The 17,791-nt window shown below is 30.0% G+C and overlaps 1 protein-coding gene across 1 annotated transcript; it reads right to left on the minus strand.

Moving 5' to 3' along the window:
• Positions 1 to 3,898: 3,898 nt before the first annotated feature.
• Positions 3,899 to 9,292, minus strand: LOC145600456 (uncharacterized). Its single transcript, XM_081656347.1, has 3 exons — positions 8,863 to 9,292; positions 4,589 to 4,803; positions 3,899 to 4,014 (listed from the first exon to the last, which is right to left on the minus strand). Exons 1-3 carry the CDS (start codon positions 9,165 to 9,167, stop codon positions 3,899 to 3,901), a joined length of 636 nt encoding a protein of 211 aa, XP_081512473.1. The 5' UTR covers positions 9,168 to 9,292.
• Between the last annotated feature and the right edge of the window lie 8,499 nt (positions 9,293 to 17,791).

A 17,791-nucleotide genomic window follows, 5' to 3' on the forward strand; every position in this document is an offset into this window, starting at 1 on the left:
TAATAGTTTTTAATTTTTTTTTTTTTGGAAGAACTGTTGACATTTTATTATTTAAGTTCATTCGGCTAACTCCATTTATTTATTTACTAGTTAAAAGGAAAAAGAAATAGAGTCAACAATAAAAATATAAATACAGAAATAAGGTACTGTTGGTAGCCAATAAAAGTTGTTGGTTGGATATAATTGGCCTAAAAAATTAAAATAAGTTACACGATAATTGGCGAATTTTTGGACAAGGTCATATTCATGAGGTGTGCAGCTCATATCTCATACTATATTTGTGATGTTGCACTAAGGTTAACTAGATTTTCTTGGATGCTTATAGAGTGGAAGACATGGTGAATTTGGAGGAGGTATTTATTGGGACTCGAGGCGATGAGTTTGGTGGAGTTTTAATTCTACTATGGTCCATTTCAAATGGACTACCACTATACTTAAATCTCATTGGATGATTTTACCTTTTTTTTTAAATCATGGTCAAACCTTATTTTAGGTAATTTCTTTATTTAATTCTTTTTTTATTCTTTTTTGTTTTTCCAAAATTTAATTACTGTACTTCCAAAATTCATTTTTTAATTTTCGAAATTTATTTATTAAATTCAGTTTTTAATTAAATAAAAAAAACAACATTTAATTTAAAAAATAAAAATAAAAAAAAAGTTCATCAAAGTTCTTCTTGTTCTTCGTTGTTCATCAATGTTCATCGACATTCTTCAACGTCCTACAATTTTGTGCAACAAATCGATGAATTTCTCAACGAAATTAAGAGTTACAGTAGTGCATCGATGAAGAAACCGATTGAGAAGACCAACATTCGTGCGTGGATGGAGAAAACGAAATCAGATTTAAAATCCCGATTCATAGCGGCGTTATTATGAAAGAATTGTACAATATAAATCATCGGATGCAAAAACATCGAATTTATGTATTCGATCAACAAATTTTGAATTATTTCGTTGCTATAGGTTATTCAACAAAAACAGTTAAGAAACAGTATATATTTTCTTCGAAACGCTGTTTGATCCAAAATATTTGAAGACGAATTACAATTCGTGTTTGGGTGTAAGGAATTCACATACGTACATATTAGACATTACCTATTATATACATCTTAAATATCAAATGGCTATGCCCCTACATTATGTTGGACATTACTATGTAATTTAAATTAATGTGTGACCAATTGTTTTAAATTTTACCTATACATACAAAAATTAAATTCAATCTTGTCAAAAAAAAAAAAATTAATTCAATCTTTAAGGATATCTTTCAACTTAGAAATATTATTTAAATACATTTCAATCTCAATTTATAAAAGGATAGTTTCTAACAAATATAATCCCCCCTTGTTTAGGGAATGAATATAAACCGTATTTATGGAAAAGGAATTCACCAAAAATCAAATAGGTATTTACATGCGAAACACAAATTAAATGAGTATTGGATATGGTCATAACATGTTTTGGACATCACCAATGCATAGTTATAATTTCTGCTATCTTTGTAATAAAGTTAATATGCTAGTTCAAAATTGAAATAAGTCCATTTATTTTGTTCCCTACATAGGAAGTTACCAATTTTTTCTTTTTTTTTTGTTCGAAACAACCAATTTTTAGATTATAATTTGCGCAATTGGGTAGTTGCTTGGTTTTATCTGAAATGAACCATAGTTTTTATTTATTCATACATGTTTTGGCCCAAATTCACTTTTACTTGTAAAAATTAGTTTACATAAAAAAAAGGTAATGACAAGATAATAAATATGCTAAATCATAAGTTTATGCTAGTTCAAAATTGAATAAGTCCATTTATTTTGTTCCCTACATAGGAAGTTATCAATTTTTTCTTTTTTTTTTCGAAACAACCAATTTTTAGATTATAATTTGCGCAATTGGGTAGTTGCTTGGTTTTATCTGAAATGAACCATAGTTTTTATTTATTCATACATGTTTTGGCCCAAATTCACTTTTACTTGTAAAAATTAGTTTACATAAAAATAGGTAATGACAAGATAATAAATATGCTAAATCATAAGTTTATTCTAGTTCAAAATTGAAATAAGTCCATTATTTTGTTCCCTACATAGGAAGTTATCAATTTTTTCTTTTTTTTTTTCGAAACAACCAATTTTTAGATTATAATTTGCGCAATTGGGTAGTTGCTTGGTTTTATCTGAAATGAACCATAGTTTTTATTTATTCATACATGTTTTGGCCCAAATTCACTTTTACTTGTAAAAATTAGTTTACATAAAAAAAGGTAATGACAAGATAATAAATATGCTAAATCATAAGTTTATTCTAGTTCAAAATTGAAATGAGTCCATTATTTTGTTCCCTACATAGGAAGTTATCAATTTTTTCTTTTTTTTTCGAAACAACCAATTTTTAGATTATAATTTGAGCAATTGGGTAGTTGCTTGGTTTTATCTGAAATGAACCATAGTTTTTATTTATTCATACATGTTTTGGCCCAAATTCACTTTTACTTGTAAAAATTAGTTTACATAAAAATAGGTAATGACAAGATAATAAATATGCTAAATCATAAGTTTAGTATTTGTAAAGAGCAACGCGGTTAAATAATGAATTGAAATTTTCAAATTAATTGGATTTCAAAATTGAAAAATGAACGCCCATGATTTTCGGTTATCAGTTACAAAACTACAATTTATATCCTTGACCTGATTTTATAAACATAATCACAAAAAGGAAAAAAATCAAACAAATCATTTAAAAAAAAAATGGGGGATTCACTACACTCTGGAGGTTCATGTATTAGTATTGGCGGATTTATGATGAAATGTGGATGTGGTGTTCTCTCTAAGATTCGAACAGTGACCAAGCGTAACCACAACAGGGGAAGGAAATTTCGTGGATGTGGAAAATTTCCGGTAAAATTTCTAAATCCTCTCGTCATTTGTTAAATGGTGTAGAGATTGGATTTAAATAATTTATCTAATGAATATGATTACGTGTACGTGTAATATTCTGTTCATTACGGTTGTAATTACGAATTAGGGTTTTTAAATATGTGTAAATCGCAGGAGGTTGATTGTGGATTTTTCAAATGGTTGTACGATGATGTCGGTGGATGCGTAGAGTGTGAGATGATGTCAAAGAGGTTGAATGCAATTGAGAAGGAAGTTGAATCTCTTACTATGAAGCTAAACAAAGTGAAGGCAAAAAAGTCACAATTTCATGAACAAATAAGCGACTTGAAAAGCAAGCTATGTCAATCGAATTTGGAGAAGAACAAACATATTGCATACACAATAGCGACTTTGTTTGCAATGGTTATATCATGGGCTATGTTTGTGGTCAAATTCTACTGAATGATTTACCTAATGCAATAAGACTCATTGTGAAATCACTTATACTGTGGGGCATTCGTTATTTAAATTATAAAAAAAAAAAGTTTATGTAATGATGTATTAATTTACACTTTAAATTATTACTTTAATAAATCGTGTTAGCATAGGAAAATTGCTAATTGAGTGCATCATCCATGACCTTACATAATTTTAGACTAAATGGAAAAATTGTATATCCATTTTAAGTTCAGAAGATGGGAAAATAATGAAAATATTAATGAATAAATTAGTAATTATCATGTTTCGTACATAACACAATTTAATTGAATTTGGTACTTAAACTCGAAGTGTAGAAACATAACACATTTTAATTACATGCCATCAGTAGAATTTTGCCACATAGGGCCAAATATATATTTAGACCTACAGAACATATGAGGTTAAATTGTCTTCACATCGCACATGAAACCACAAAATACTTGACAAAAAAAAAACAATTGTTCCCAGTTATAGATACCTTTCTACAACAGTCGATAGCATAACCATAAAATACTAACTAAAAAAAACAACATAAAAGTCGATAGCTTAATCATCACCAAAGTCTTCATTTCCAGAATCAGGATCAGATTCACCATTACCACCACCATCAGCATCACTGCCTCCCAGGTAAGCATCAGGCTCATCATCATCCTCATCATCAGCTTCCAAACAATGTATAAAAACAATACAATTAGTGCCCCATAATTGTCAGCGTAAAATAATTCGGTAATATCAAGAGTTTCATTATATCATTACATATTCATGTTTTGAACATAAACTTTAGAACGAGTTCAACCAATATAAGTAATTACCAACATATAGATTGGCAATTGCAGATAATAGTCAATAAGCAATTACAGATCATGGCAATAACCAACAAGGTATATGGGGACTATGAAGCTTAGTAAAACAATTATTTTTAATTAATTGCTAGTATGAGTGAGATTTGAAATAAAAGGTTTTGTCAAAAACAAAAAAAAAATAAAAATAAAAGGTTTTGTTTTACTATATAGATCATAGGTATTAACATACATATAGATATGCAATTACCAATTACATAGAAAGCATAAAACATAAGCTTGATTTACATAGGTATTTATATACTTATGTATATGCAATTACCTATTTAATAATAACAGATCATAGGCATTAATCAACAAGATTTATAGGCACAACAAATTAAGTCTGACATAAATACCATAATGTAAATTAAATAATTTTAAGTACAATAAATACCTGGAGCCTCATTACGAGCGTCTAGCATTATCTGTGCACTCTCTCGGATTTCACTCATAACATCAGCAGTGAATAGGTCCGGCCGCATACGCTTAAGCATTTCTTGCACAACGATGCTCTCAAGTACGGCAGCGTCTGAAGGGGCTACGTCAACATCAACATCATCATCATCATCAATATCAACATCAACTGCCACCTTCACTACTGGTTCGCGTCTGAACATGTATGAATAGATTATGGATGAATATATTAGATTTAAAGATGTTTAAAAAAAAAAAAAACCAAAAACCAAGTATATTTAATGATTTACAAATATTATCCTTTTTAAACTCCTTTGATTAATATATAAGGCATGCCTATGATATATGACGAAATAAATTATAAACTATAATAAATGTTGATATTAGTTGTTGATAATAATTTACTCTTATCAATATGTAGTGTAAAATGTCATTATAGGTCATTACCTAACTTTCGATATTAGTTGTTGATGTTAGTTAGAAAAATGCATTTAAACTCCTGTACTTATACTACAAACAAATAAACAACAGTTCACTCAAATGTAACATGTAATGATTAATTATAAAATGCAAAATGACAAAATAGTTTACAATGTCAGACATGCTACATAATATCTCAATTTGTTGTTGAGATTGATTAAATTGCAGTTAGTAATTGGCACAGTCATCCATGAAATGTAATGACCAATAGCTGTATTTTGCACGACCAAACTAATGTTATTTATGTTATTCTCCTTCTTTTGTAAACACGACCTAGTGCATGTTTATAATTCTTTCATGTGTTATCTGGTACTCCCTCCTTTTCACTTTGTTAGTCCCATATAGAATCAATCAATCACAAATAATAAGAGAATAAATAATATTTGGAATGTTACCTTTTAGTACAAAAATTGCTTAATTAATTCTGTCTTATTAAATGTTCTGATCTTTTTTCTTTGGAAAGCATCAATTACAATGCTTGTTTAAGGTGAGGAATATTAATCAAATGTCATGTCATCAATCCATTAATGGGATTAATGACCAATCAAAATATTTAATTACTGTCATGTCATCAATCCACTAATGGGATTAGAAATTATAAGACCGGATTAGGAAAATAAAATAACATAAAAAAGGAATAGATTCAATATGGGTAGATAATTTTGAAACACCCAAAGTAGTACACGGGACTAACATTATGAAACGGAGGGAGTATATTTTATTAATGTTTCCTATACATCCATCCATGAGTGATCAATTTTAACTATATAGTTATATAACAGTCGTTACTATAATTTGTTCATTAAAGTGTGCTTTTTTTTTTTATTTTGTTGGTTTTATTCAATTTTTAATAATCGCAGTCTAATATCGAACAACTTAAATTTTTTTTATTTTTAAATTTTTATATAAAAAAAAAAAAAAACCGCTACATGATTGCACCATATCCTAAATTTCCCATAGAAAGTGCCTAGAATTATGGCATAGATATATCCAACAATATCACTTTGTGAGTGAGTGGTTATCAGTTTCCATTTTATTTTACCAACAAGAAAAAAAATAGAAATAATATTTTCTGAGATAAATAACTACCTGTTTTAAATCGTTTGAACATGTATGAATAGATTAGGGATGAATATATTAGATTTAATGATGTTTCAAAAAAAAAAAACCAAAAAAAAAGTATATTTAATGATTTTCGAATATTATCCTTTTTAAACTCCTTTGATTAATATATAAGGTCTACCTATGATATATGACGAAATAAATTATAAACTATAAATTATAAACCAATTGATTCTGGAACCTTGGACGTACTATTGGCTAAACTTTTTATACTAGCAACCTCGGTAAGTAGTGCAGCCAATGACGCCTCCATGTTTGACACTTTGCTGTGAATGTCTTTTATCATATCCTTATCTTTCTACAAGGAAAAGCAAGTAAATTACAAGTCTTTATCGAGAACATAAACCCTAGATTATTTATGCAATTAATTTGTTTTTGAATAATTTCAATACATAAACCCTACATATATGATTGAATCAAATAAAAATTAAACAATTTAATAATTAAATTACAGTACAAATACATATAAACAAATATGATTTAAGTACACTTACATATGTTTTCTTTTTAACCATGGTGTTCAAACACAATATTCGGCAGCCGCAAAATTTGCAAAGAGTTTTCCGTGTACAACGATGGAGATGTGCAGCGTAAAAATATTCTGAAAATAGTAGAATATAATCTTTTCGAATTTGAAAATTATACTATTCTTAAAATCTTTTATACATTCATAATAAGATAAGAAATTAGGAAACTATCCTTTTTATCATTGGTGATTGAAAAATTTTAAAATAATATTTCTTATGTTAAAATATATCCTAAAAGATATTGAGGCTATTAAATTTATTTTTTTTTTAAATTTTTATTTTGACAGGAGATTGAATTCAAATTTTAAACAAGTATTGGTTACGTTATTTTGTAATGGTCGCACATTAAATAGTAATGTCCAACTTAAGGTAAGGGCATAACAATTTATTATTAAAGATGTCCATAAAAGGTGGTGTCCTATTTGTAAGTAGGTGAATACCTAAAACACAAACACGATTTGTTATTCGATTTTGAATTTTTTTGGATCAAACAGCGTTTCGAAGAAAAGATATAGCGTTTCTTAACTGGGTTTCTAGAATAACTCAGATTACCGAAATAAATCAACATTTTTTTTATCGAATACATAAATTCGATTTTTTTTGCATCCGATGATTTATATTGTACAATTCTTTCATAATAACGCCGCTATGAATCGGGATTTTAAATCTGATTTCGTTTTCTCCATCCACGCGCGAATGCTGGTCTTCTCAATCGGTTTCTTTATCGATGGACGACTGTAACTCTTAATTTCGTTGAGAAATTCATCGATTTGTTGCACAAAATTGTAGGACGTTGAAGAATGTCGATGAACAACGAAGAACACGAAGAACTTTGATGAACTTTTTTTTGGTTTTTGTTATTTTAATTTAATCTTTTTTTTTTAATTTAATTAAAAACTGAATTTATTAAATAAATTTCGAAAATTATAAATTGATTTTCGGAAATAAAGTAATTAAATTTTGTTTAATCAAAAAATAATTAAAAAAGATTTTGGAAAATAAAAAAAATAAAAAAAAAAAGAATTAAAAAAGGAAATTGCTTAATTTAAGGTTTGACCATGCTTAAAAAAAAAAAGATAAAATCAGCCAATGAGATTTAAGTATAGTGGTAGTCCATTTGAAATGGACCACTGTAATAAGAAAAACATATCAAATAATAATAATAATAATAATAATAATAATAATAACAATAACATGATTTTAAATTCTTAATTACATACGACTATACAGTGATTGACAAAATCATTCTCCCCAATAAAATCCTAGCTAAACCATCACCTTAAGTTCATCATTTATTACCTTACTAACCCAAATCTAATCCAACGTACAAGTAGTTGAAGTGTATTATGTGATGTAAGATCTTTTCCCAGCTTTTCAACTCTTGCAACAGTTAAAAAGGGAGCAGGTGAACAATTTAACCTCCAATTAAAAAAAGTACTACCAGTTTCTTTGCACGAAATCATCCAAAAGAAAAAGGACTGATACATTTCTAAGTTTACACGTAAAATAGTGCAACTTTTTCCTTAGATTGTGAGATTTGATACTTCTACTATTCTACAATACATAAAAGTTAATTCTGATTTTTCAATTTTTAGTCTGCTAAAATATCAATACCAAATCTTGTTCATCAATGACACTAACAAATTCAATGTAGACAGAGAAATTTTAGAGAGAGAAGTAAATATGCACATGCAACTGCAAATTAATCAGTACAAAAAACAAAAATTTTAGCTTCTATACAAACATCACCAAGATTTTTTTATAATTTTGTCTATATATTTTTTTTTTCTTGATGATCTTTGAGATCCAACAATTACATGTAAGTGATGTAACATGTTTTCTTCATCTTCGGACCAAAATACCCTCGGTTTTCTCAAATAGAGTACCAAGAAAAACGTGGGTGTTTTGGATATTTCACCGTCAGTTCATGTCCAAAAAATATACTAAAATTAAAATTACTCCCACCCTAAAAAAAACCAGCAGGTCTGTATTCGTATACAACAACAATTATATTCACCCTGCATCATGAGTCCATGACTAGGGGTGACGGAACATGTTGTATACAATAAACCCGTTGTATACAAGTTATCGAGAATATAAAAATCATGAGAACTAATTAATTTACTTGTTGTGGAGAGGATCCGGGCAGCTGGGCACTTTTCTCTTGTACTCATCTAATGTACTCGAACTAGAATTGAATTGTAATGAAGTCACGTTAAGCTTCACATATTTAGCAAACAAATCACTACTACTTTCCTCCTTAACATTGTTGGCGTTTACATTGTCGTCGTCGTTGTCGTTGTTGCCGGGAAATGAGCGTATACCCCTAACAGACTGAAAAACAAGCGTGAATACGATGAGAACCATAATTCCGGCCGCCATTGGTGGTGGTGATATTAACGGTCTTTTCTTGCCGCCGGCAAACCACATTTCCGGTTGACCCACATAAAGATTTGCAGTTAAATTGGATATCCCTTCAAAAACATAGTTTATTTGTTTTTAAAATTTTTTTGTTAGCAGACAAGTTAACTGTGGTCTGACTTATAGGAAGGGAAATGAAGGTGAAGGTGAGTTTTGAGGTTATAACGTGAAATTTAGGAGAGAAGGTGAGGGTGGGACGGATAAATGGGGTTTTCAACTTACATGCTATTGGGCCCACGTGATGAGGAGACAACCGTCTCATTCATTCACTGCCTTTTTTTTCATTCTATATTATGCTATTTTTGTTACTATTACCCTATCATTCATTAATTTAAGTTTTCTTAATTTGACTAACTAATTTTGTCATACTTTATTTGCAATATAAATATATTTTGATATGCTAGAAGTGGTTGAGTTATTGAGGGAAAGTGATTTTCGACATTAATAATCGATTTTGGCACATCTCTATGTGAAAAGAGCATAGACAATTGTATTTTCAGCCTCTCACATAGAGGTGTGTCAAAATCATTTTTTATTATGAGCATACATATAGAACATTATTATTGATGCAATTTATTATTAACAATGGTTTTATTGCAGTTTCAGTGTTTGGCAATTAGCTTTTGCTCAATTTTTTTCCTAATGGTTTTTAAGTTAGTTTTTCAGTCAAAACTAAAAACCAATGAGTAGCTATTTCTATTGGTTTTTGGCTTATTGACCCAATTTTAAACTAACAACAACTAACAACCACAACTATTATATAAAACACTTTTATAAACAGTCAATTTAAAAAGCAAGTTCATACGGCTACTACTATCAGATCAATTGGTCAAACAAGCCAAGCAAACTAGCCAATAATCACTAACCGACTGTCGATTGTCAAAAACAATTCTATTACATATGTCGTTTTATGACTTATATTACTCAGTATTCAATCCGAGTTTATTCATAGTGCAGTGGGATAGACAATTCGCGTAATAATTTATGTTAATGTATGTATGTTGTGGAGATGCAAAGGAAATCAACCTCAAGTTTATGTTTTTTCGATGGTTCTCGGTCAAACCCTCTATTTTTCAGTAACAAATTATACTCTTAGAGTCTTAGGTTTTTAAAGGCCATTCCAAAACTTTCTTTTTTTAATGATCATGTTCTGATGACGACTCAAATCATTGTGTTCGTTCTTTCTATAATGTAATTAACCTAGTCCATAATATAGACTAGCTTAGTGACCACCTTAACTCATCCTTGTGGATGATGTAAGAAAACAAATTATGACATATATATAATAAATACAATAATCCTTATAGATGTGGCACTCTAGCTAGCTAATATCCTTCGAAATTCATTGTCTAGTTGTCTACTAGGGTAAACCCAAGTTCCTCTTAAACAAGTAGCTTACAAAGCATACAAATTTAAATTTAACTACATCCTATTTCTTGATTTTAACCCTTTTTATCAAATCCTCAGTACCACTTTTTGTATTTGTATAAACTTACCGAAAGGGTTTGAGAGAAATTTTCATGGTTTGATAAAAAAAAAAGAAACCAACTCTTGTTTAAGTCCTTGGTCGAGACTGATACATGTTAAAATGAAGTTGGATGGGTAGCAAATGAATAATACTCCCTCCGTCTCAAATTTATTTTTGTAGATTTTGACCATTTTCAGTAAAACATCAACATTTAAATAGGTACTCCACACAACATTTAGAGACAAATGGAACATATATCGCCATGACACCAATACATACGTAGTCTTAGGAGTACATGCATGAGTTGGTGTTATTCTTTTCTTTTTAAATACCAGTAACATGATAGAGGAAGTATTATATTGGAAGGGTCCAAATGGTATCCTTTGCATGGTATAGTATATATTTGTGTATTATGGACCTGCAGAAAATAGACATTCATAGCTACAATGTCGCTGACTACATTTTCAGATCATATGCTTCGATTCAAAATGTCGGTGGTCTTACTAACGAAATCGAGCATTTAACAGACATTCCAATCTCTCCTCTCCCAACAATTTATCACTTTTTTAAGTGGAGTGACAGCTTATATGTGCATTTCCACTTGACTCTACCGTACCGTCTACACAATATCCTACACTCCAATATAATTGTAAGAGTTTTACATGCAACAAAATAAAGATAAATAATATTATGAAGTTTTGATTAATTTTTTTTCTTAAATCAGTTGATTGCGCCCTTAATTATGTTTTAAATAATCCACTAATTAAATTAACGGACATATTCTCATAATCTATAATGATTTTGTGTAGGGAATACTAATATACACATTATTAAAGATTGAGAGATGAAGCAAATTATTACAAGAAGTATAAATGTGCATAGAAAAATTTACAAAATGTACTACATTTGCAATTAATATGTTGCTTCTCTGTAGAAATATGTACAGACTGTATGATTAATATTCTACCAATCCAACTTTTATATTAGCTGTGCATTGAGCTGAGCTTTAAATGAAATCTTCCATGATAAATAATTGTTGATGTATAAAGGTTTTGATGATGAGGAACTTAAACTGAAGCAAACTCATCTAATAAAGGTTTTTCAAGTGTTTGTTTAGCTTAGGTGAAACTGATCTTGGAGATGAAAAAGTAGCTGATGCTAAGAAGCCTTGTAGAAGATCTTTATTCAGAAAGTTATTCAATAAGAAGAAGAGTTCCCTCACAGGAACTAAGATCCCTAACAGGAACATTCCCTAACAGGAATCTGAAGACGAAGGACTAAGTTCTTTGGAGGAACTTAGTAATACGTGAAGCCCAAGTAATTCTACCAGATCAAAAAGAACAGTGCAGCAATAGTTTAGTTAAGATTTTATCTTCTAGATTTATTGTTAAATATGTTAAGTAGGATATGCATGGAATTTATTAGAAGCGTGACAAGATAGCTTGGCAAATTAATTATTTTCGAAAATATAAAAGATAGATTTCGAAAAAGATTTTTAACTTGAAAGCGTATTTTCTAAAATCAGTTGTTGAAAAGATATTATGCTTTTTAACTAATTATTTCTATCTTATTTTCTGAAAAGATTTTCTTCACAAAGATTTACTTAAAACCGTATTTTGAGATAAGTTAAGTTTAACTTATTTATCTTTTTGAAAACCTACTTTCTATACGAGTCTTACTTGTATAAATAGTAGAGGACGAATTGAGTTTAGGTTTTTGTGAGTTTTATGCGTGAAGAATTACAGAGCTTAAATTGTGTAAGTTTGCCAAGCTTATAAACTTGTCATATTAGTTTCGGGTTTCATGCATAGCTTGCCTATCATATACCAGGTGTTTATTATTTGTATTTGGTTTGGGTTATTTGGGTAGTAAGTATTTATTAATTCTGTTTATTGTGTTAGCTTCTGGTGAGAAGGGGAAGGTCTGTACTTGGGAAGTACGAGTGAGTCTAAGTGTGGTACTTAGACTGGGTAGAACAGAGTGCTGTTCTGTAGTGAGTTTTAGGGGTGAGCAAAAATTCCGGGTACCCGGAATTGGAACCGGAACCGGCGGGTCCGGAACCGAGATTGGACCTGGTGGTTCCAATTCGGGTAATAAATTAAGGACCCGGTTATAACCAATTCCAATTCTCAACTTTTTGGACCCGGAACCGGTTGGGTACCTGGTTACCCAATATATCCTAAACTAAATAAATTTTAAATAATAAAAATATGTTAAATGTATCTAATTTGTACAATAAAAAAAGTATTATTAATACCTAACATGAATACAAATAGCTTAATGCATATATAAATATAAGTATTAAACACTAATAATGATACTAACTAAAATAAGAATTATAATTTGTATTATATTTTAACAATTACATACATAAGTGGGTACCCGGAACCGGAACCGGTACCCGGTGGTTCCAATTCCAATTCCTAAAATTTAGGACCCGGTTAAACCAATTCCGGTTCCGAATTTTAGGACCCGGTTCCAACCAATTCCAAGTCCGGGTCCTAAAATTTTGACCGGGTACCCGGTTTGCTCACCCCTAGTGAGTTTAGTTAGGAACTTGAGAAGTAGAGTCTTTATTATAGTAGGTTGTAACTTGGTGTTTTCCCTATTATAGTGAAGTATTTTGTGTTTGAAATCCCTAAGGCAGGGTCGAGGTTTTACTTCTAGTTGGGCACTAGAAGGTTTCCTCGTAAAATACTGTGTGCTTTACAAGTTCCTGCTTTATTCTGTTTGTTAGGTTTTATATTCCGCAAAAGTAGTCATTAGGAACTCATCTACAATTCACCCCCCCCCCCTCTTGTAGAGTTCGTCTCAACTAACAATAATACTCCGTATAATTAATATTCCATACTTATTATCAAGTTTACCACCAATTGTCACTTTCTATTACCACCAGAGTGAATAAACTACGGAGTAGCTTATAAGGTAGAGGAATTACTTCTACATACATCACCAATAATAGATTTTAATGTGAAATAAGTTTATCTTAGACTTGTGATCTAACTTTCCTCCTTATTAGCTTGTCCGGGATTTCTGATAGATTTGTCTAAATTTGACAATAAACCTACAATATGATTCAATTTTTAGCATTAGGATATTAAATTCAATTACCAATTAGTCAACTATTATACAAGATACTCCTAGAAAATTGGCATCGATCCTATATTATTCTTAAAATAAAGAACTATACATTCCACTTGGTAAAGGTCTAGAGCATGCATAGCATAAATATATATAATCTTGCAATTTGAGAATGTATAGGTCCAATGTGCATGATTCTTGTTACCTCAATGGTTAAAAAAGTTGTGTACCTTTTAAGGATTATAGTAATCCCCAACTCTTTGTTTAATAATTTGATAATTTGACATCCCCATATTAATAAAACCACGAAAAATAGAAAGAAAACCACTCAAGTAATCACGTTTAGTAGGTGAGATTAGTGAAGATAATTGGTTAAGAAAACTAGAGGCGGTGAAGTATAGGGGGCAAAAATGACCGGGAATCTCGCCGTGGTGCTAATAACTTTGGGTATGTAATAGGGTACGTGTTGTCCTAAATCTATCATTTCGTACACTCCCGTGTTTCACCAATTTTAGAGCTTGTGAACCTAAATTTTTCTAGAATTGAGCTATTTTTATTTAATGGATTGATGAATGAATTTGGTAAAGTCCTAGGTTTGTAATCACTCGACTCTAGTGATATATTTTACCTTGTTATTCTATTGGTTGTATGAGTTTTATCATCGATTTGGTATTTTTATTTTTCTGTGAATTGGAAAGAGAAATAAATGGATTACCTAATATATCTAATTTTTAATGAAGGAATTGACCTAAGCTTATCTCCGATACTAATAAAAATTTGAGGACATGAGTTCTACTTGCTGATGTATAGTACATATCGAGCTCCATAAAGTTAGAACTATTGAAGAGAATTGTGCGTCGGCAGGATTAAGTTGTTGTTTTATGTCCGACCTTTCCTTTGAAACATCAGCTAGAGACTGAATTCAATGTGACTAAGCTAACAAAGATGATGCTTAATTAGCTTTTGTGATACTATTGTGCACCATTCTTCCTTTACTTAACCCATGGGCTAAGAGTTTGATATCAATTTTGCTTGCATGTTGTTTTCGTGGTTAGCAAGTAGCTAACTGAAGTCTAATGAGCTTAATTGACTAAGCTTAACACGCATCATGCATGCATATCAATTAGACAAGTTTAAGGTCTCTTAGTTGAAGAAGCTAACTAAGTCATTTGTTAATTCATCAACCTACAACAATATAAACTGGAGAAAGCTAAGTAGCAACTACCTTAACATGCAAGTCATAGAAAAACTACAAAAATTCTTGTACAAGTATATTATGTGGGATCTAAAGTTAAAAAACTTCATCTATCATTTATATTTGAATGCAACTTTCTCTCAATATTTTGAGTCATATATAATGTTATATGTCTAATTGCGTATATAATTACTAAAAGCATAAAAGTGACAATCAAGTGAATTGTTTAATTAATGCTTGTTTAATATGAGGTTCTACTGAATTATATTAAAAGTTAATAAATGACTGATTTTCTTAACAATATAATATTCCTAATACGAATTCACAAAAGGATTACTTCTAGTCTAATTAACTAATTTGATGATAATATGATTGATTTCACTTCGAGCGTCTTTTTTTTTCTGGGTAGTTTTAGTGTTGCTGTCATCGCATTTTTGCTAAGTTAGCTCTACTTACCTAGTTAACGGAAGTAATATGGTGCAAGTTTCGATATAAGAATATCCTTTTTTAAAAAAAAAGTCCACCATGACGTACGTAATAAAAGCTTGTATAGGGCTTCATACGTCAACTTCTATGCTGGTATTTGCAAAAATTAAGATTTGTCGTATCTTTTTGGCACCATATCTACTGCTAAATGCTTACTAATTTAATGTACTTTTTATTTATAAAAATTCTTAATTATTGGCACGTTAAGCGGCTACCACTGTCAGAATTTGAAAATTGGGTTGACGGTTTACTTTTATATATACAACGGTCAAAAATATATCTACACAACCTGATTCATTTTATCGTACGGAGTATAATATAGTACTCCCTCCGTTCCACAAAGATGTTCCTGTTTGGAAACTTTGACTTTTTTAAGAAAGAGAGAATCTTCTAAATTTCTCTTAATCTATAAGAATAAATATAGTCATGTGGGATCTAGTTTGATTCGTCTTGATGAGTAGATTATTAATATCTAACTTTTATAATTTTTGCTATTGTGAGATTAAAGATATTTGCGGTCAAAGTTGGGTAAAAAATTACATCGATTTACGAAACATGAACATCATTATGAAACGGAGGGAGTAACATAATACAGAGTTATATGCTTAAGGAGAGAGAGGAAAAAAAAAAAAAGGTTAGGGTTCCATCTGTATAACTTTATTTTAGCCATGAAAGATAGTTTTAACTTTTAAGTGATGAAAATAAGTGGTCTAAAAAAAAAGTGATAAAAATAAGTAAACAATGCCTTAATTTTTTTTTTTAATTTTTATTTTTTTTTGAAAACCAAACTATGCCTTAAATAAATTACTTCTAATCCCAAGCTATTAGGGCCTGTTCAATTCAGCTTAAGTTCAGTCAAGTTCAGTTCAGCTCCAATCAGTTCAGTTTAGCTCAACTCAGTTTAGTAAATGTGAGAAGACCCTAATTAAGTGAAAATAGATAGAATAAATTAATCAATTTTAAGCTTTAACGTCACTTTAAGTTTTTGGTTGAGTTATCCTCTAACCTGGTATCTAGCCTAACACAAAGATTACTGATTCAAATATTAACCATGCCACCTTCCTACTTTCAAGTGTTATATTTATGTGAAGGCCATGTTGCATCCAAATTCAAACTTATTAATGGATTCTCATGTGAGAGGACGTAGTAGAATATATAAACCAATCATAGATTTCAACCATCAAGTTAAGAGAAAACATATACAACTAAATCAACTTAAAGCATTAACCCAAGCCATTCAACTCATTATACTACAATTCGTCTATTCTCATTGTTAGATTTTCATTAAATTATAAAGTAGAATTAAAATTTTGTAACCTTGACTAATATCATTAATAACTGATAAATAAATATAATTTATAAAATTTATATAAATACGTTTTTTACTTGTAAATGGTAATCAATGATAATATGTGAAATTGCAAACAGATCGGGGAAATATATACTTAGGGACTGTTCTCATTAACTGAACTCAGCTGAACTGAACTGAACTGAACAGAGCTGAACTGAACTGAACTGAAATGAATATTTTATAAGAGAAAGAAATCAGGAGCTGAACTGAACTGAATTTCAACGTATGAGAACAGACCCTTAATTAATGATTATTGTTGCTTTAATTTCCTTGAAACGAGTATACATTAAGGAGAATAAGGGTGAAAACTTGACGCCAAAATCGTCATAAATAAGGCATTTTGATAGACAGATAATTCCATGGACCATATATATATGGCATGGACTTTGAATAGTTTATTTTTGGACATCAAAGAAAGTTAAGTTTAGAGTATAAAAAAGTGTGTTTTGTAGAAAGAAAGAGAAGAGAATATGAAAAGTGTGTTTTGTTCCTGAAATAGATTGTCATATTGTGGTAATGTTACAAACTTCTTTTAGCAACTTCTACGATCAGTAGTAACTTTGCATTTGTCGTTGAGGCTTTCTAATTATTTTATTTTGCCCTTTTCTTCTTGCAATCTACTATATTTTGGGCTTATCTTCACTTTACTTTTTCTGTTTTCCCAATTAATATAATTTGCCACTTCTTTCTTGGCACTTTATCTCTATGTTTTATCAATGTATAACTCCAACACATGCACATCCAACTTCCCATTAAAGAAACGTGACAAAATAATCAGGTGATTATATTGTTGCATTTAATTAGCTGATACGGACTATTAATTAATGAGAGGCTGGTAAGGTGAAACCCAGTGCAGTTATTTGTGTCAAAGAATCAAGAGTAATGTGTAAACTTGGGCCTTGTCTGGCAAAAAGCCGAGGAGAGGTTAGTTCTTTGTGTAAACTAGTTGATTAGCAAATTGTATATTTGTATGAGATGATCTAATTGCCTACCTAATTGTATTAGTTATTTATGTAAAAGTGTTGGTAAATATTATCTCTGTCTTTTATATT

The sequence above is a fragment of the Chenopodium album genome, chromosome 21 (assembly GCF_948465745.1).
Source record: "Chenopodium album chromosome 21, dcCheAlbu1.1, whole genome shotgun sequence".
Classification (NCBI taxonomy): domain Eukaryota; kingdom Viridiplantae; phylum Streptophyta; class Magnoliopsida; order Caryophyllales; family Amaranthaceae; genus Chenopodium; species Chenopodium album.